Source organism: Thermobia domestica, chromosome 14 (assembly GCF_964235325.1).
Source record: "Thermobia domestica chromosome 14, izTheDome1.hap1.1, whole genome shotgun sequence".
Taxonomy (NCBI): domain Eukaryota; kingdom Metazoa; phylum Arthropoda; class Insecta; order Zygentoma; family Lepismatidae; genus Thermobia; species Thermobia domestica.
Window position 1 is genome coordinate 158,510,483 of NC_137467.1, and position 20,213 is coordinate 158,530,695.

General features: G+C 38.0%; 1 protein-coding gene across 1 annotated transcript; it reads right to left on the reverse strand.

Annotated features, from left to right (window-relative positions):
- Positions 1–14,627: 14,627 nt before the first annotated feature.
- Positions 14,628–18,172, reverse strand: LOC145670058 (uncharacterized). The gene is made up of 2 exons (XM_081738411.1): positions 18,088–18,172; positions 14,628–15,589 (listed from the first exon to the last, which is right to left on the reverse strand). Exons 1-2 carry the CDS (start codon positions 18,170–18,172, stop codon positions 14,628–14,630), a joined length of 1,047 nt encoding a protein of 348 aa, XP_081594537.1.
- Positions 18,173–20,213: the final 2,041 nt, after the last annotated feature.

A 20,213-nucleotide genomic window follows, 5' to 3' on the forward strand; every position in this document is an offset into this window, starting at 1 on the left:
TCTGATTCATGAAACTTTTCAGATTCTTTAAACGATCTTTCACTTTTTAAACATTTGTATACATGAATTCAACCAATTTTATGATTGCTAAGGGATTGTTACTTGATTACTTATATTTTTTTGGAACGGAAATTTTTTCGGGAAAATATAGCGGAAAATTTTCCACCTCACATCACTAAGCATGAGGTATTGTAAGTGGGAGGTAGGAGATCGTTAATCGCTGTGAGGGAACAGCGGAGAGAGAAGAAAGACTTTTTGATAGTGTTTTTAATTCATGCCTACAATATAAGTAAAAAAAATACTGAATAATAACTTCTTGACATAACATATGTACATTAAAGTAGGTTTACCTGCACCTTAAAGTATTTACAAAAGTGTCAATGCCGGCCATACAATGCATGTAATCTTCGTCTACCGTCTCGTTGTCACTTCTCCTGAAGCGTCACTATTGTCTACTGTCACTGCCATCGGCCAAGTTTAACGTAATATTTTCAGTAACACGCCTAACTCGGGTTCGACTTTAAAAATACTTTACACATCTTTATACTTGATCACACCTCACCTTCTACTCTTCTGGTGTTATCATTGTAAGAATGTCTGCAGCGAGTTTCATCTCATCGTTGATGAAAACAGTAGTATTTGTTGCTGGTAGATACTCTTTGACTCCAGCCCGAATCGACTATATCGGGTTTAGATCAGGATGATACGATGGCAAACGAAGACTTGAATGTCTATATTCAGCAAGGATCGTATCTACTTTTTATCTCAGGGAACGAGTTTTATTAGCTTTGATTAAATTATGAAGTTGTAGTTTGTACCTTTTTTCTCCAAAAGGAATACTGTGTCTTACAAGCCAGTCGATCATTACATCTCCACGACTTAATGATGTCGGGCAAGGATTTAAGTGGACATTGTGATATAGTGCATTGTCTATCACAAGAACTGAATTGTCTGGCAAGTTAGGAATTACTGCCTATTTCAATCCATATTTATAATTTTCGATAATTCATGGCTTTGTGACAATCGACAGATTTCTCTCGATTTAAACGTGATTAACGCGTCTCGAATAAAACCATTTACCCACCAGCATGCATGATTATTAAGCATTGTCCTTTGTAAATTCGTATGAGTAAACCTGAATTCCTCTTATTGCTTCACAATTTTGATTTTGTGGGCGATACATACAAGTATGTCTGATCTATATAAATGATAGGGCGGTTCTGCCTTCTGTAATGATCTATAGCTCATAAATAAGTAAATCTCTTTGACCGAAATTAATCTTTTTTCATATCTAGTCGCCTATTATTTTCAACCTTAATTCATCTAGTTCCTAAGGAATGGATTATTTTCGGGCAAGACATATTGTTTCGATGAAAATTAATGCTTTCTCGTAGAACTTCCAACATTGATTTCACAGAAAGTCGTTCAGAGTGAACAATATAGAATTTCTCAATTGTTCGACGAATAACGCATTTGTCAAAATCATTCATTGAGTTTTTTGTTTTTCATTGTGCTTGCTTCTTATTGGAAGTAGTAAAATTCGTTCCCATGATTTTGCTTTTCTCCCGCTTGCTCAAAACACGTTTTAGTGTACTTACTGAAATACTTTTTACTTCAGATACCGGCGACCTGGATTTTCAATGTGAGCCTCTCTCTTCATGAAATCATAAACATTAATTAAATTGTCTCTGCTTTGGTTCTGAATCACTTTTGTTCTTTTATGATTTCTTTTTGCCTTACACCCTATTATTATATACACACAGACACAAAAACAGCGCACAACACAGGTTAAAACAGCACACAAATATACACAATCAGCACCACACTTCGCTGAACACACGAACACTCTGTTCACTTCGACTTCTTGATTTGGCTCCGAAGACGGTCACCATGACGGAACATTTTTCAGGTTTTCATTTGAGTATCCGGCCGTGCCCATTAACTGAATGAGTCTGCTTGTTTTCTAAAAGGAATTAGGTTTGGATGATTGACGAGTTGCGTTTTGATTATATGTTTTGTTCTGTATCACTGATATCAGAGCCAGCAACTGTAGTTGGTCAGGTAATACCTTTTCTTGTCTTCTTCACCAACTATCGGTGTTTTTAATAGAAGCATCAGCTTTATTAGCCAAGTATGCTAAAAATGTATGTAAATTGAAATGTTTTTATTGTTTTTGTAACTATTTTTGCAAATGGCGTGAACCGCCATTTGCACTTTTTCTGGTCGACTTCCAAGTCGTATTTCCTGTTACATATAGTGTTAAATGTGTTCTAAAGTATAAATTGTTAGTCAAGTAGGTTATGGAATATTAAAAAATAATTTGTCAAATCCAGGTAATAATTGTAATGTCTTAGTTGGGTATGTACATGGTCAAAATCGGGAAGGAGTTCCAGCGGGAAGAAGAGGGCCAGTTACCCAGGTGATCGGGGTGAAAATATTGGAAAATGTGAAATATAGATGAAATGAATACGTGTAAAGTACTTGTAAATGTGTATACATGTTTTCGTGTTTAAATGTGATGAGTGTAGATGATGTATGATGAATATTTTTCACTTTAACCACTTCCTCTTCAGAGCTCACTATCTGAGATGTTCACACTTTCACTATCACCGCGGAACTGCAGGTAATACCGGGGCCACTATTTATATTTTGAGCCTTGGCAACACTGATTATAATTAGGCGCTATTATTTGTTTGCATAGAAACGTTTGACATTGTTGACCTGAGTTGTTTACGTTGACTTGAAGATTGCGTGACAACAGAAAACTGGAATTAACTCGTGAAAATTTTCGTGCGACGATTTATTATGATTTTCGACGTGGATTCGAGACAAGAGTACATCGATCAACTTATTTCCACATTTGGCGACGAAGCCCCATCCTTTGCTACTGTGAAACGCTGGTATAACGATCTTACTAATGGCCGCCATTCGCTCACTGACGAAATTCGCGAAGGTAGTCCAAAATCAGTTGTTATTCAAGAAAACATGGATGCTATGCAAAACCTAATACTGCAAGATCGTCATGTCACATACTGTGAGATTAAAGGAACCCTAGGGATTAATTCCACCAGTATATTCAAAATATGATATGATCATCTAGCTGTGAGAAAGTTTTGTTGTCGTTGGATCCCACATACTTTGACAAAAACTCTAAAAGAAACTCGCGTCGATTGGTGCACACAAATGCTCAATAAATACAATGGCGATGCTCCAAGAGATGTATATAAGATTGTAACAGATGACGAATCATGGATACATGCATATCAGCCGGAACGTAGACAGCAGTCGATTGTATGGATGTTTCAAGATGAACCAAATGCAGAAAAAGTTGTTCCCGCTCGAAGCACATCGAAACAAATTGTCGCCTGTTTTTTTCGATAAAGCTGGTCATGTGGAAACCGTGCCTCTAGAGGAACGTAGAACGGTCAACTCTGAATGGTACATACCAATTTGTTTGCCGGAGGTTTTCGGTCAAATACGGAAAACAAACAAGAGCCGTCCGATCATTCTTCATTGAGACAATGCGAGATATCACACATCTCGTCTAACAACCGACTATTTGAACACTCAAAAAATCGAATTGATGGGTCATTCGCCGTTCAGTCTTGATTTTGCACCCAATGACTTCTTCTTGTTAACGATATCAAGAATAAATTGTGTGGACAACAATTTTCGTTGCCGGAAGAAGCAATTGATGCGTTCCAAAACCATATTATGGAGGTGTCTCAAGAAGATTGAAAAAATGCTTTGGCAAATGGTTCGAACGAACGCATAAGCACTTTGATCATATTTCAAAAAACAAGAATTTTATGAATTATCCGTAAAATGGATGAAAAAATTGCGATCTTGGCCAATAATTAGTTTCTGGATCAGGAGCTACAAAATCTTTAAACGGCACTTAAATCGAGTTATATATATATATATATATATATATATATATATATATATATATATATATATATATATATATATATACGAAATAAGCACATCATACTGAGTAGATTGGTAGTTTGGGTTTGGCTACACTACATGTAGTTCTCGAAATCTAAGGCCTACAAGAAAAATTTTGTCTAAACTATATTTAATCTTTTGATCCAAAAAGAGCTTGATGACCAAAGCGATTAGTCTTGTCTTGGTCAGGTGCGTTATGTTTGGTGTTACAGAAAAGAGTTTAGAAAATAGGACTGATTGTAGCTACATTTTTATTTCCGTGATAAATATTTAGGTATCAGATTAGTCCCACGGGTCGCCATTTTGGCATCACCGCTTCACATAAACAAATAACCACGTTCATAGTATATCAGTCACGAACACACTAACAAACACGAATACAGTTTTGTATAAATAAAAGAGGTAAATTAGTAATAATATCAGAAATATATAGAAATTTCTCTTACTCTCGCCAAGGAACGAACTTTTCCACTCAGACCCCGAACACAGAAAATAATGATTTCACATCACCCCTACGATTCTTCTAGGATTATAAATTAGTTTAGTAAGCTTTAGGCATCTATGACGATACTAGCCCGTTACATATGACGTATGAAGTCCCTTCTCGACCACACAGCACGCGATATTGGAGAGCAAGAAACAAATTAGAAAGGAAGATACCTGGGCTCATTATTTTAGGTACTATTGTGGTGTTAATGAGGAATATTTGACTCAGAATGACTGCCCTGAGCTTTTACATTTTTCGAGCTACCATACCTACTGGGAGTTGAACCAGGGGCCAAAGTCGAGATTGTTGGCGACTATGCTACGCGTGGCAACACCTACGAATTAATGTAAGTTGCATAATTTCGCACAGACCAATTTCGATCCTCCATATTTTGAGCAAGATACATGAGAAAGTGATCTATTCCAGATTAATAGACTTCATAACAAAACATAAACTAATAACTCAAGAACAACATGGGTTTCAGAAAAGTAAGTCTACACAACTTGCAATTAAATAGTCTTTCAAACTACACCTCAGATGCTCTTGACGAGAGTAATTATGTGACAGGTGTCTTCATTGATCTTAAAGAAACGCTTGATACCGTAAATCACAAAATATTACTGCAGAAACTACAGTGTTATGGAATACAGGAAGTCACTTCCAGGCTTATGAAAAACTACTTAAAGAGTCGGTTGCAATACACTAGTGTGAATGGACACACATCAACTACAGCACTTGTGAACTGTAGAATTCCTCAAGGTTCCATTATAGGGCCATTACTATTCCTTTTATAACGACTTGCCGTGTGTATTAAAAAATTACAGTGCAGTTTGTTTGCGGATGATACAGTTATATTCATGAAAGGACCAGAGCTTAAAACAGTACAGTAGTCGATTAATTTTGAGTTAGATTATCACAGTGATTTCGAATTAATAAATGTTGATAAAACTAAGTGCGTATTCTTTGGAAGCAAACATAAAATGCAAAATGATAATGACTGTCCTATTACAATGAACTCCCAAAAAAATCAAATTTGTTGAAAACACAAAATGCTTAGGTGATTGGTTTTATTACCATTTCGCATGGGAGTAACATTGTTCTGAAATCAGGAAAAAAGTTTCGGTATACACTGAGTTATTGCTTTAAAATATCAAAAACGTTTCCGGAATCGATCGCAAGAATATATTACTATGTATTCATCCACCCATACCTTTCACACGGAATCGAAGCCTGCTATGGAAAATTAAGTACTGAGCTTAAATATAAGCCCCTTGTTCTTCGAAAGAAAGTAATAATAATAATGAAAAAATAACATTTTCTTGCACATACAGAACCGCTATTCCATGACCTGAACATATTAAAATTAGATAAATTTTATTTTTATAGGACAAATTGCCAAATGTACAGAATCCTCAAGAACGATGTAATTATATTTTTAACACAATTTGTAGAAATAAACCCTCAATTAGTGCACGTGTAAAGACAAACCAAAAACTTGTAAAACCAAAACCACGATCAAGTCATGGCGTTAAAAGTATCAGGTACCAAGGTATTAAGGCCTGGAATGCCCTTCCCCTAAGTATCAGAGAACTACAAATTTTAACAAATTTAAAAACAGCTGAAAGTGTATTTGTAAATAGAAATAATACTATGTTAATGTGTCATTATTAATATTACTATTTTCATTTTGAACTTGTTAAATATTTATAGGCCTATTAAGTATTTACCCGCCATCCTATAATATGTAAATAGTTCCTGAAAGGGAGAACCATAAACAGCAAAACTTGGTCTCTCCCTGAATCGCTTGTAAAGATTGATAAGTAACTGTTTTGTATTCATATACATGTTAATAAATTCTAATTCTATAAATTCTAATTCTAAATAGTCCTGGACAAACCAATAACAAACTTTAAATACTATTTTAGTTAACAAGCTTTCCACATTTCCATAAGTGTTGGCAAAATCAAGAAATAACATTTTTTTTGTATTAACTTAATACTTGGAAAACAATTTATTACAATTTTTATACTTGATACATTCCTTATTACCAAGAATATATTCTGACGTCGTGCATTAGGAAATGAATTGGCAAGAAAAAAAAATGATTACATGGTGAATTGTATTTTGAAATTTGTACAAAAGTACTCAGAAGCATTATCACATCTATGTTTCACTTCTACAATATACTTTAAATATTTAGGATGGATATGGTCAACAATAAATTCAAGCTCGACTATACTGGAAGTTCATTTATTTTTCATAAGCACAGTCGACATATTAACATATTAACAAAACATAGGAACAGGGCACGGGGTGACGGGGGAATATCCCCACCAAAAATTTTATGCTTGCATTCCTCCCCCCAAATCTGTAGGTGAGGGAAGGACAAATGGAAAGCAAATGTCATAAGTTAATAAAAATGAAAAAAAAAAACTTCGTAGTCACACCTTCTAAATAGTGCTAAAATAAATAAGTAGCATGCCTATAACTTCCTTATAGACTATATGGGAAAAATATTTAGTGCACTGCAGACAAGCGTCTGATACAGCGAGTAGTGATAGGGAATTTGATCAAATAAAGGGTCAGGTAATCAAGGATTTAGTAGGCGAAGTGAAAAGAAGGTTTCGTTCAATGATGTGCTAAAATTTTCCAGTTATTAAAGCCTTAACGAGGGAAGTTAGCTCTGTGCCATTATCAACTGCTCGTGTGAACGTGGATTCGGTGTTGCTCATAATAATTAAAAGTTCCGAAAGAAACTATATGTTGATGAGTACCTTGCAATCTTTATTGACAATTCAATTCAATAGACCCAGGGGCGAGACCATTTTTACAAGGACTCTCTTGTTTATTACGTACATATAATGATGTAATTAACATTATGGGTATAAGGGGTGCTCTCTTGAGTACATGGACGCCCGAAGGGGAGCAGTGGGCCCACCCCCTGGCTCACGAAAATGTATTAAATTTCTTTAAGATTTTCTTAATACAAATAAAAAAAATACCAAACTTAAGATAGCAACCAGGAAGATGAGCCCCCCTGAAGTTTTTTTAGAGCGCCCATGCTTGAGAGTTGGGGGAGAGGGGTTGTAATACTGCTACTTAGAACTACTTTTAAGAGCACCAAATTCTGGGATGGGTTTTTTATATATAAAATAAAAAAGTTTTCTCTTTTGGGGGGAGGGCAATGGCCCCCTGGATCCGTTCCTGAATGGGTCTCTTAAAATTATGGGAAGCTGTTACTGCTGCTGATACGTGGTTTTCGTCTGACCATCACATGTCTAACTCTCGTTACACACGAAAAAAAAAGTGAAGAGAAGAAGTCTAATCTTATATTTTTTTCTCTAAAGTAATACGTTATTGCAAACTATATATTAGATCTATAAATCATTCAATACTGGTATTATTATGGCTTTCTCCACTGGTCTAGTGGCTAGCACGCGCGTACCATCTTTGGTGTACGGAGTCACGGGTTCGATTCCTGATCTGCGCCTCAGAAAAAATTGAACGATTACGGTAGTTCGAATTCTGCCTTAAACTGTAAGTCCACATCTCATAGCCTCGCTTCTGAAAACGAATGCTAAACTTAAATTACCAAGTCAATCGTATTATTGTGCTTGTGCTTTCATTTTCTAAAGTTTAGCTTCCGACGAATATCCACCAAGGCTAAGGAAGGCAGTTATGATGAGATAGATGATAATGGTGGATTAAGAAAGTGGAACGAAACGGTAGGACTCTGAGAACCCCCCCCCCATACAGAGTGTTTATATACCACAAGCAGAATTTGCCGCGAGTTAGGATCCCATGCATCTGAAGTGAAGGCTCTACCACTGAGATAACGCGGCTTTTCGTTGTGCCTTCAAGTATTTATGTTGAAATCATATGTTATTTATAATAATATATTCTTCCTAATAATGCGATATAGATACATAGTATTATTTAAACTTACATAGGTGGTCGGATATCTGAGCGACCAAACTGAAAGACTAAATACAGTGAAGAAACGTGAATTTCACAAATAATAATAAAAACTATACTCTGACCCTACAGCTCATGGGACTCTGTGGCTGGTCAGGTGGAGCGCTTCAACTTCGTATGTCTAATGCTTGCTTAGCACATCGGTTCTCACGCGCTATTATTTCTGACTTCTAGATCTCACACAACTATTTTCGTGAAAGTATTCCTCCTTATGGTGGTAAACACAAGGGGACTGTGCTCCCACGGGAGTCTAACCCTGGACCATACGTACCGAATTGTATATTAAATGCAGTAGATAAGTCAACTAATTTACTTAAAATGAATAAATACTGTTATTAAAGTATTTTAAAAACGACGACTAGTTTGAACATTTATTATTATTATTGTTATAATAATTAATAATTAATAATAATAATAATAATAATAATAATAATAATAATAATAATAATACATGAATAATTCAACTTTTTGGAGCCCCCACTTCATGTGTGAAGCACAGTGAGGACCGCTGAACTTCTTCCTCCCCTCATTTTCAAATTATTTCGCACCCTGCGTAGGAATATATTTTAAAAATATTGTTCGTGAGATATGTTGTGTCATGGTATTTTTATGTGTATTTTTCAGTGAACATTTAAGAAACATGAGACGTAGTAATGACGTGACACTGTAAGTGGAATTTCCTTTCGATTTTGGAAAAACACGCCATTTATTGAATAGTATATCAATGCATTGATGGCATAAATTAAACTCTAGACATATCATGGAACAGTCGTGTTCTGAGATATTTTCTAAGAAAAACATGAAATGAAGCTAATGGTCAAAGCATGGATTTCCGTTTTGGATACTGACCATAGCCTGAATCTAAGAAAAAAAATGTATTGAATTGTAACATTAAAACAATGAAATAAAACATTTATCTCTGGAGGTCATACAGCATAAACCTAGACCGAAACATTTATCTTCAAATAAAGTATTCCATTCCTTTAACTTGTAGTTTTTGGCAATGAGACATTGAAATTAGGGCACAAGTGATCTAAGTCTTGCTGTTTAAAAAATGGTGATTCTATGAACAAGTTTAAGTAATCTCTTTGACGTTTTCGGAAATAAAATGAGCGTGATAAGAATATTGGTATTTGCTATACTTTACATATACCAATAAAACACACACAATTTTATATTTGTGTTTAATTACTGTATAGGGCAAAGGCTTAGATTGCCTATTTATGCCCTTCTAAAAAGTGATAAAAAAGGAATATCAAAATTGGTCGCTTTTGTGGCAGTTTTTTTATTTTTACATGCTAGCCAGAAGAGCTAGCCACCTTTAAGAGGGTTATGCCCTCTATTAGGAATGAGGTGCAATGACAGGATAGGCTCCGGCTACTGTTGTTGGGCTAAGTGTTTCATTAAATATTTATTAACTTCAAATTGTCAAAAACAAGAGAAAGAAACGGGGTGATTTAAGGAACTTTGATTGTTAACATTTGGTGAGGTGAAAAGACAAGGTTAAATATACATGAAAACATAATGATTACAAATACATGAAATCGTGCATTGAAAAATGAACGTGAAATATAAGAATAGAAATAATAATATAAACATTTCAAAATATTTCAATAAGCATGAAAGATGAGGGGAAGTGCGATACACAATACAACACTTTAGGTGAAGTTAGTGAGACGAATGAACTTATTCTTCAGCCTAGGGGCTGCTCAGGCGCTGATGAGAACATTGGGAGCCCAAGTTAATAAACAAAGGTTATTACTATGCGGGAAATGATGGATGTATAAGAGGAAGATGATCGTGAACAACATATTCTGATATGAATCGCAAAGTCGGGTCTGGTGGTTGAAGCGTACATTTGTGCCATAACGTACCTGAAAAATTTTTGTTTGTGCCACTTCCGTTACAAAGTTATGAGAGTTTTAAAGTGGGTAGGTGGCGAAACAGCAGCCACCATCTTGGAATTTCGAAACAATATCTATGCCAACCGTTTGTGCTACGTTTGTGCAGGAAAGTGCCGCAGAAAATTTCGCTTGGAAAATTTCAGTTACAAAGTTATAAGAGTTTCAAAGTGGGGGCTTGAGAAATAGCAGCCCCCCAAATTGGAATTTCGAAACAAAAATCTCTGCCTGTCGTTTGTGCTACGTTTGCACCGGAATGTACCGCTAAACTTTTCGTTTTTACCATTTCCATTACGAAGTTAGAAGAGTTTAAGGTGCACTGCTGGCGAAAGGGCAACTCCCTATCTTGGAATTTTGAAACAAAACCTATGCCAATCGTTTGTGCTACTTTTTTGTTGGAATGTGCCGCAATAATTTTCGTTCGTACCATTTCCGTTACAAAGTTATAAGAGATTCAAAGTCGGGGCTGGCGAACCAGCAGCCCCCACCTTGGAAATTCAAATTGTTAGAAAATAACACGTTAAAACAGAAATAGAAAGACCTCAAAGAAATATAATGATCAGATTAAGCGGAGTTTTTGGTACTGCTCCCCACAATGCGTTCGCTGTACTGATGGGGTTAAAGCCGATGCATTTATTAATAATCCAACGGGCGGCAACATACTGGCTCAAAAAAGCGGATAAAATAGAGTAAAGGACTTAATTGGGATAGAAGTGGATAACATACAAGATATAGAAAGAGGAATATTAGACAAGTGGCAAAGAGATTGGAATAATTCAGAAAAAGCAAGAAGAACATATAGCTTAATCCCAAACATAAGGGAAAGACTTAAATGGCACCACTTTGATCCATCTGCTGGCCTTGTCCACTTTCTCACGGGACATGGCCCCTATGGCCAATACCTTCAAAGATTTGGACTAAAAGAAAACGGAAACTGTGATTGTGGCCAATTTGGCACACCGGAACATTACATAATATGGTGCCCTCTACTTGAGGATCGAATAAACGACAGGAATATCATAAGAACAAGAAGAATGGAAGATGTTATCTCCGATGAAAGAGACTTCAAAGTGGTAAATAAAATAACTAATGATTTTTCCCAACGGAGTAAAAAACAATATGAGGAAAGGAATCTAGCAAATAGGAACCAATAAGGAATCAATAGATATGAAAGAGAAAGAAGCGGAGTGTGTGAGTTGTGTGTTTATGTCTTTCTTTTCGGACCGGAGGACATCTCCTGGAACGCTGGTATTCCGCGTGCCCCGGAAGGAAACGCGTGAGTGAATGTGGGCTCGACACATCCCCGGCACAAACCGGAATGGAACTCCGGATGCGTCGGGCCGAAGTGAATTTTGAGTTTCGGTGGCGGGACGTGTTTCTTCAATAAACAAATATATAAGATGTCATGAAACTAAATAACGACACGAATCAATACGAAAGATAACGTGACCCTACGTGACTCAGCTAAACAGGCGCCATTTCCGTTTCCGGTGCAACGGCGGAGGGACACAACTGACCAAAGCCCACACTAAGTGCTCTGAGTGGGTCCTGGGCCCCAAGCCGTTGCTCGAGGGACCGAGGACGTACAAAACAACCGAGGAACATAAATTAGAAACAAGGGATTAGAGAAGAATACACCACAGGGGAATGTAGTGAGTGCAATGAGTGAAGTGAAATAGTGTTAAATTGTGTTTCTCACACAGGAATGAGATAGTGTGCTAGTGTTCAAACTACAACAATTCAGTGTGGATAGTGCTAAATAGTGATAAGCGATGTGTGTGATTAGTGTTATAATTGGAGAATGTGGTAAATTCTCACACAGGAGAGAGCCAAATTACACATATATGTGAAACCAAAACAAACCATACAGGGAAAAACTTGAACAAAACGGAAAAAAAGAAGAAGAGGAAATAGTACGGGAAAGGCTAAGTATAGATCAGAAGCAATGAATGATGAAAATGATAGGACTGACGTCACGTTCAACTCGAGTCAGAATCAAAGTAGATTAGCTAGATTATATAAAGGAAGATTACTCATTATTAGATAATAATTAGTAGTTAGGATCCTGTTTTTTTTTCAAATTTTATTGTTTGTTTTGTTTGTTTTCTTGTTTTCTTGTTCAACGTTGTAATTTGTCAAATCCAACCTTGTCCACGACCTTGTCTTTGTCCCCGTTCCTGAAATAAATATGAAAGATGAAATAAAGGTTGAAGAATGATATTGCAATGATGATAGCCCGTTTCGGTTCAAATCTTCAGGTGCCGATTCCGAAGAGGCGCGTCTGAGCAATACAAAAAATGTACCATTTCCGTTACAAAGTTATAAGAGTTTGAGGTGTGGGCTGGCGAAACTGCAACCCCCTACCTTGGAATTTTGAAACAAAATCTATTCCAATCGTTTCTGCTACGTTTGTGCCGCGATGTACCGCATAAAAATTACGTTTGTAAAACTTCCGATAGAAAGTTATAAAAGTTTTAAAGTCGGGAGCTGGCGAAACAGCAGCCCCAGATCTTGGAATTTCGAAACAAGATTTATTCCAATCATTTGTGCTACTTTTGTGCCGGGAAGTGCCGCACAAATTTTCGCTTGTAAAATTTCAGTTACAAAGTTATAAGAGTTTTAAAGTTAGGGGCTAGCGAAATAGCAGCCCCCACCTTGGAATTTCGAAACCAAATTCTATGCCAGTCATTTGTGCTACGTTTGCGCGGGAATGTAAGGCAAAAATTTTCGTTTGTACCACTTCCAATAGAAAGTTACAAGAGTTTTAAAGTGGACGGCTGGAGAAACGGCAACCCGCCATCTTGGAATTTCGAAACAAAATCTATGTCAAACGTTTGTGCTACTTTTGTGCCAGAAGGTACCGCAATAATTTTCGTTTGTACCATTTCCGTTACAACGCTATAATAGTTTTAAAGTGGGGGGGGGCAGGCGAAACAGCAGCTCCGAACCTTGGAATTCCACAACAAAATCTTTGCCAATCGTTTGTGCTACGTTTGTGCAGGAATGTATCTCAAATATTTTACTTGGATTTTTTTCCGTTACAAAGTTATAAGATGTTTAAAGTGGAGGACTGTCGAAGCGGCAGCCAGCCACCTTGGAATTTCGAAACAAAATCTATGCCATTCGTTTGTGCTATGTAGGTGCCGGAATGTGCCGCAAAAATTTTCGCTTGTACTATTTCCGTTACAAAGTTATAAAATATGATAAAGTTCTTCTCGGGCAATCAGCCAGGTGAAAACTGGTGGATAGGCCAACGTTTCGAGAACTGTCATTGTTCTCATCATCAGGGCAATTATGTAGAGATCAGCGGATGTAAGTAATATATACTCTGGACTGGCGAAAATGCTGGTTCCTGATTGGCTGAAAATGCTGTTTCCTGATTGGCTGATTCAATTTGAAAAACTGGAGCTGTGATTGGCTCGCTAATTTCCGTAGTCCGTGGTACTGATTGGCTGAGGGTTATCTGGATGTTTGTGTGTCGTTTTCTTTGCTGTGGTACTGATGACCGGGTTCCACAGGAGGCTGAGTTGAAATCCAGTGTCTCTATTAACGTTGTTCGGTTCATGAACTATGGCAAGAGATTCAGCTACTATCCTGGTCCAGTAATTGGTGCTCTTGGTAATGATGGATGTGTCCTTAAATAAAACTTTATGGCCTTCTGTTAAACTGTGTTCAGCTAAACCTGATTTTTCTGGATGGAATAATCTAATGTAATTTTCATGTTCTCTGCAACGTTGTTCAATGGTGCGTCCTGTTTGTCCTATATAAGGCTTTCCGCATTCACAGGGTATACGATACACGCCTGGTGTCTTTAAGCCCAAGTCATCTTTGATCGGGCGAAGTAAGTTTCTGATTTTTGGTGGCGGCTTGTGTATGGTCTTAATGTTGTGTTTTCTCAGAATCCGGGAGATCTTTCCAGAAAGTTGTCCAGTGTATGGTAAAACTGCTATATTCAATGGTTCTTCAGTTTCTTCTTTGGATTTCCTCTGTTCAGAAAAGGTCCTTTTCAGGGCCAAACTGATGTCATGCTTCTTGTAATTATTCTGGTGTAGCGTCTTCTTGAGATGATCCAGTTCCCGAGGGAGGGATTCTTCGTTTGAAATGTCTTTCGCTCTATGTGCTAGTGTGCTAATGACAGTGTTTCGCTGTGACTTATGATGAAAACTGTTGCCATTGAGATAGAGGTCAGTGTGAGTAGGTTTCCTGCAGACGCTATGGCCGAGACTACCGTCGGGCTTCCGGAGGATGAGAATGTCCAGAAATGGCAAGCATCCGTCCTTTTCAATCTCCATTGTGAACTTGATGTTACTATGTTATTTATTAAGAAATTCTAGGAACAAATACAGTGTCTTCTCCCCGTGACGCCAGATGACAAACGTATCATCTACGAATCTATAAAAACATGACGGCTTGAAAGGTGTCAGTTCTAATGCCTTTTGTTCAAAATCTTTCATAAAGAAATTCGCAACTGCTGGTGAAAGTGGTGATCCCATGGCGACTCCATCCGTCTGTTCATAGTACTGTCCATCATATAGAAAGTATGTTGAAGTTAGGGTGATTCTGAATAATTCCACAATTTCCGGTGTGAAGTGTTCACTAAGTAGAAGTAACGTATCTTGAACTGAAACCTTGGTGAACAATGAAACTACATCGAAGCTGACTAGAAGGTCTCCTGGAGCTGTGCGTATTGTTTTTAGTATATTCACGAAGTCGGATGAATTTTTCACATGATGCTCACACTGTCCTACTAATGGCTGAAGCAGAGAGGTGAGATACCTGACTAGGCAGTAAGTTGGACCCCCAATGGCACTGACGATGGGTCTCATCGGGATGTCAGGCTTATGTATTTTTGGCAGGCCATAAAGTCGGGGTGGCTGACTAACGGGTGGCGTGATTTCTTTGCGGGTTTCATCAGATAAACTGGCTTTTTTCAAAAGAGCAGCTACTTTCCGTTCGACTGCATTTGTAGGGTCCCTCTTAAGGCGTCTGTAGACCGTGTCATTGAGTAGCTCCAACATCTTGTTCTTGTAGACTTCTGTAGGCATAAGTACAGTTGCATTGCCTTTGTCTGCTGGTAATATGGTGGTGTTGGTGTCTTGGCGGAGATTTTTGAGAGCTGTTCTTTCTTCTTTGGAAATATTAGGTTTTGGTATTCTGGCTTTTTTCAGGGCCAAACTTACTTCATGGCGAATTTCGTCTGCTTCTGCTGTTGGAAGAGAGTGTATAGCTTGTTCAATGCTGGAGATTATTTCTGTAGACGGAATGAACTTAGGCGCTGGAGCGAAGTTCAGATCTTAAAGTTATAAAAGATTTAATGTGGGGGCTTTCGAAACAGCAGCTCAGAACATTTGAATTTCGAAACAAAATCTATGCCATTCGTTTGTGCTACGTTTGTATTGGAATGCACCGCAAAAATGTTCGTTTGTACTTTTTCCGTTAAAAAAGTTTTAAGAGTCTTAAAGTGGAGGGCTGGCGAAACAGCAGCGTCCGAACTTGGAATTTCGAAACAAAATCTATGCCAGTCGTTTGTGCTACGTTTGTGCCGGAATGTACCGCAAAAATGTTCGTTTGTATCGAAAAATGTTCCGATATAAAGTTATAAGAGTATTAAAGTGGGGGGCTTCGAAAACTGAAGCCCCCTACTTTGAGTTTTGAAACAAAACCTATGCGAATCGTTTGTGCTACGTTTTCGCCGGAGTGTAGCGCGAAATTTTTCGTTTGTACTATTTCCGATAAAACTTATAAGAGTTTTAAAGTGGGGGCTGCGGAAACAGCAGCCTCCCACCTTGGAGTTTTGAAACAAAACGTCAGCTAATCGTTTGTGCTTTGTTTGTGTGGGAAAGTGCCGCAGACATTTTCATTTGTATTACTTCCGAGACGAAGTTATAAGAGTTTCAAAGTGGAGGGCTGGGGAACGCCAGCCTCCAACCCTGGAATTTCGAAACAAAATCTATGCCCATCTTTTCTGCAACGTTTTTGCCGGAATGTACCGCAATAATTTTCATTTGTACCATTTCTTTTCCAAAGTTATAAGATTTAAAGTTTAGGGCTGGCAAAACGGCAGTCCCCCCACCTTGGAATTACGAAACAAAACCTATGCCAATCGATTTTGCTACGATTTTGTCGGAATGTATCGAAAAAATTTTTGTTTTTACTTTTTCAGTTACAAAGGTATAAGAGTTTTAAAATGGGGGACTGGCGAAATAGCAGCCCCCAACATTGGATTTTCGAAACAATATCTATAACAATCGTGTGTACTACGTTTGTGCTGGAATGTACTGCAAAAATTTTCGTTTTTACCATTTCCGTTACAAATTAGTAAGAGTTTTAAAGTGGGAGGCTAGCGAAACAGCAGCCCCCAACCTTGGAATTTCGAAACAGAATCTATACCAATTGTTTGTGCTATGTTTGTGCCGGAATGTACCGCACAAAATTTCGTTTTTACCGTTTCCATTACAAAGTTATAATAGATTTAATGTGGGGATTGGCAAAATGGCAGCCCCCTATCCGATACAAAATCTATGCCAATTGTTTGCTCTGCGTTTGTAATACAAAGGAAATTTTTCTGCTACATTCCGGCACAAAGTTACAAGAGTTTTAAAGTGGGGTCTTGCGAAACGAAAGCCCCCCACATTGGAATTTCGAAAAATCTATGCCAATCTTTTCTGCTACGTTTGTGCCGGAATGTACCGCAATAATTTTCATTGGTACCATTCCCGTTACAAGGTTATAAGAGTTTTAAACTGGAGAGCTGGCGAAACAGTAGCACCCCCACCTTGGAATTTCAAAACAAGAGCTTTTCCAATTGTTTGTCCCGGAATGTACCGCAAAAATTTTGGTTTCTACAATTTCCGTTACAAATTAATAAGAGTTTCAAAGTGGGAAATGGCGAAACGGCAACCCCGCATCTTGGAGATTTGAAACAAAATCTATGCCAATCGTTTGGGCCATGTTGGTGCCGGAATGTACCGAAAAAAGTTTTGTTTGTATCATTTCCGTTACAAAGTTACAAGAGATTTAAATTGCGAGGCTAGCGAAACAGCAGCCTCCCAAATTGGAATTTCGAAACAAAAATCTATGCCAGTCGTTTGTGTTACTTTTGCGCCGGAATGTACCGAAAAAATTTTCGTTTGTGCCACTTCCAATACAAAGCTATGAGAGTTCTAAAGTCGGGGGGATTCGGAAACGGCAGCCCCCCACCTTAAAGTTTCGAAACGAAACCTATGCCAATCGTTTGTTCTGCGTTTTTGCCGAAATGTACCAGAAAAAATTTCGTTTGTACCCCTTCCAGTAGAAAGTTACAAGAGTTTTAAAGTTGATACTCTCGAAACAGCAGCCCCCAATCTTCGAATTTCGAAACAAAATTTATGCCAATCGTTTGTGCAACATTTGTGCCGGAATGTACCGTGAAAACTTTCGATCGTACCACTTCCAATACAAAGCTATGAGAGTTCTAAAGTCGGGGGGGGGTTCGGAAACGGCAACCCCCCACCTTGGAGTTTTGAAACTAAACCTATGTCAATCGTTTGTGCTACGTTCTTTACCGGAATGTAGCGCAAAATGTTTCGTTTGTACAACCTCCGATACTAATTTATAAGAGTTTTAAAGTGGTGGGGGCTAGAAAAACCGCAGTAGTTTTTAAATAAAACCTATGCCAATCGTATGTGCTTCGTTTGAGCCGGAATTTAGCGCAAAAATTTTCGTTTGTACCACTTCCGGTACGAAATTATAAGAGTTCTAATGTGGTTGGCTAGGAAAACGGCAGCCTCTAACCTTGGAATTTTGAAACAAATCCAATGCCTATCCTTTGTGCTACATTTGTGCCGGAATGTACCGCAAAAATTTTCGCTTGTACCATTTCCGTTACAAAGTTATAAGAGTTTTAACGTGGAGGGCTGGCGAAAGAGCAGCCCCCACCCTTGGAATTTCGAATCAAAATCTATGCCAGTCGTTTGTGCTACGTTTGTGCCGGAATGTACCTGAACAAGTTTTGTTTGTGCCACTTCCATTACGAAGTTGGAAGAGTTTAAAATGGACGGCTGGCGAAAAGGCAACCCCCTAACTTATAATTTCGAAACAAAACCTAAGCCAATCGTTTGTGCTATTTTTTGCGGGAATGTACCGCAATAATTTTCGTTTGTACCATTTCCATTACAAAGTTATAAGAGTTTTAAGTTGGTGGCTGGCGAAACCGGAGCCCCCTACCTTGGAATATTGATACAAAATTAATGCGAATCGTTTCTTCTACGTTTGTGCCTTAATGTACCGCAAAAAGATTCGTTTGTACTATTTCCGTTACAAAGTTATGAGTTTTAAAGTGGGGGCTGGCGAAAAAGCAGCTCCCAAAATTGGATTTTCGAAACAAAATCTATGCCAATCGTATGTGCTATATTTGTGCCGGAATGTACCGCAAAAAATTTCGTTTGTACCGTTTCCATTACAAATTTATAATAGATTTAAAGTGGGGACTGGCCAAATGGCAGGCCCCTACCCGATATAAAATCTATGCCAATTGTTTGCTCTGCGTTTGTGCCGAAATGTACCAGAAAAATTTTCGTTTGTAGCACTTCCATTAGAAAGTTACAAGAGCTTTAAAGTGGGGGCTGGAAGAAAACAGGAGCCTCAAATCTTGGAATTTCCAAACAAAAGTTTATGCCAATCGTTTGTGCTAAGTTTGTGCCGGATTGTACCCCACAAATTTTCGTTTGTACCATTTCCGTTACAAAGTTATAAGAGTTTTAAAGTGGAGTCTGGCGAAACAAAAGCCGCAACATTGGAATTTCGAAACAAGAGCTCTGCCAATCGTTTGTGCTAAGTTTGTGCCGGATTGTACCCCACAAATTTTCGTTTGTATCATTTCCGTTAGAAAGTTATACGAGTTTTAAAGTGGGAGGCTAGCGAAACAGCAGCCTCCAACCTTGGAATTTCGAAACAAAATCTATGCCAATCGTTTGTGCTATGTTTGTGTCGAAATGTACCGGAAAAAATTCGTTTGTACTACTTCCAATACAAAGCTATGAGAGTTTTAAAGTGGGGGGCTAGGGAAACGGCAGCCCCCACTTTGGAACTTCAAAGCAAAATCTATGCCGTTCGTTTGTGCTACGTTTGTTCTGGAATGTACCGAGAATATTTCGTTTGTACATTTTCCGTTACAAAGTTATAACAGTTTTAAAGTGGGCGGCTAGCGAAACAGCAGCCCCTGATCTTGAAATCTCGAAACAAAATCTACGCGTCTTTTGTGCTACGTTTGTGCCGGAATGTAGCGCAAAAAAATTCGTTTATACCACTACCATTACAAAGTTATAAGAGTTTTAATGTGGAAGTCTGGCGAAGCTGCAGCCTCCCACATTGGAATTTCGAAACAATACATATGGTAATCGTTTGTGATACGTTTTCGTTGGAATATACCGCAAAAATTTTCGTTTGTACCACTCCGATAAGAAAGTTATGAGTTTTAAAGTAGGGGGCTAGGGAAACGACACCCTCCACCTTGGAACATGAAAACAAAATCTATGCCATTCGTTTGTGCTACTTTTTTCTTGGTATGTAAGGAAAAAATTTTGGTTTGTACAATTTCCTTTACAAAGTTGTAAAAGTTATATAGTGGGCGGCTAGCGAAACAGCAGCCCCTGATCTTGGAATCTCGAAACAAAATCTACACCAGTCGTTTGTGCTACGTTTGTGCCGGAATGTACCGCAAAAAATTTCGTTTATAGCACTACCATTACAAAGTTATAAGAGTTTAAAAGTGGAAGTCTGGCGAAACGGCAGCCTCCCACATTGGAATTTCGAAACAAAAGCTATGCCAATCGTTTGTGCTACGTTTTTGCCGGAATGTACCACAAAAAATTTTCGTTCTTACCACTTCCATTGCAACGTTAGAAGAGTCTTAAAGTGGA

What these genes read in the sequence shown, in the direction of transcription:
- LOC145670058 (XM_081738411.1), bottom strand. Translation starts at nt 18,172, where the DNA reads ATGGTACAAGCGAAAATTTTTGCGGTACATTCCGGCACAAATGTAGCA. An exon ending in ATTTGTTTCAAAATTCCAAG is followed by an intron (nt 15,590 to 18,087) that starts GTTAGAGGCTGC and finishes ACTTCGCTCCAG; the next exon opens with CGCCTAAGTTCATTCCGTCT.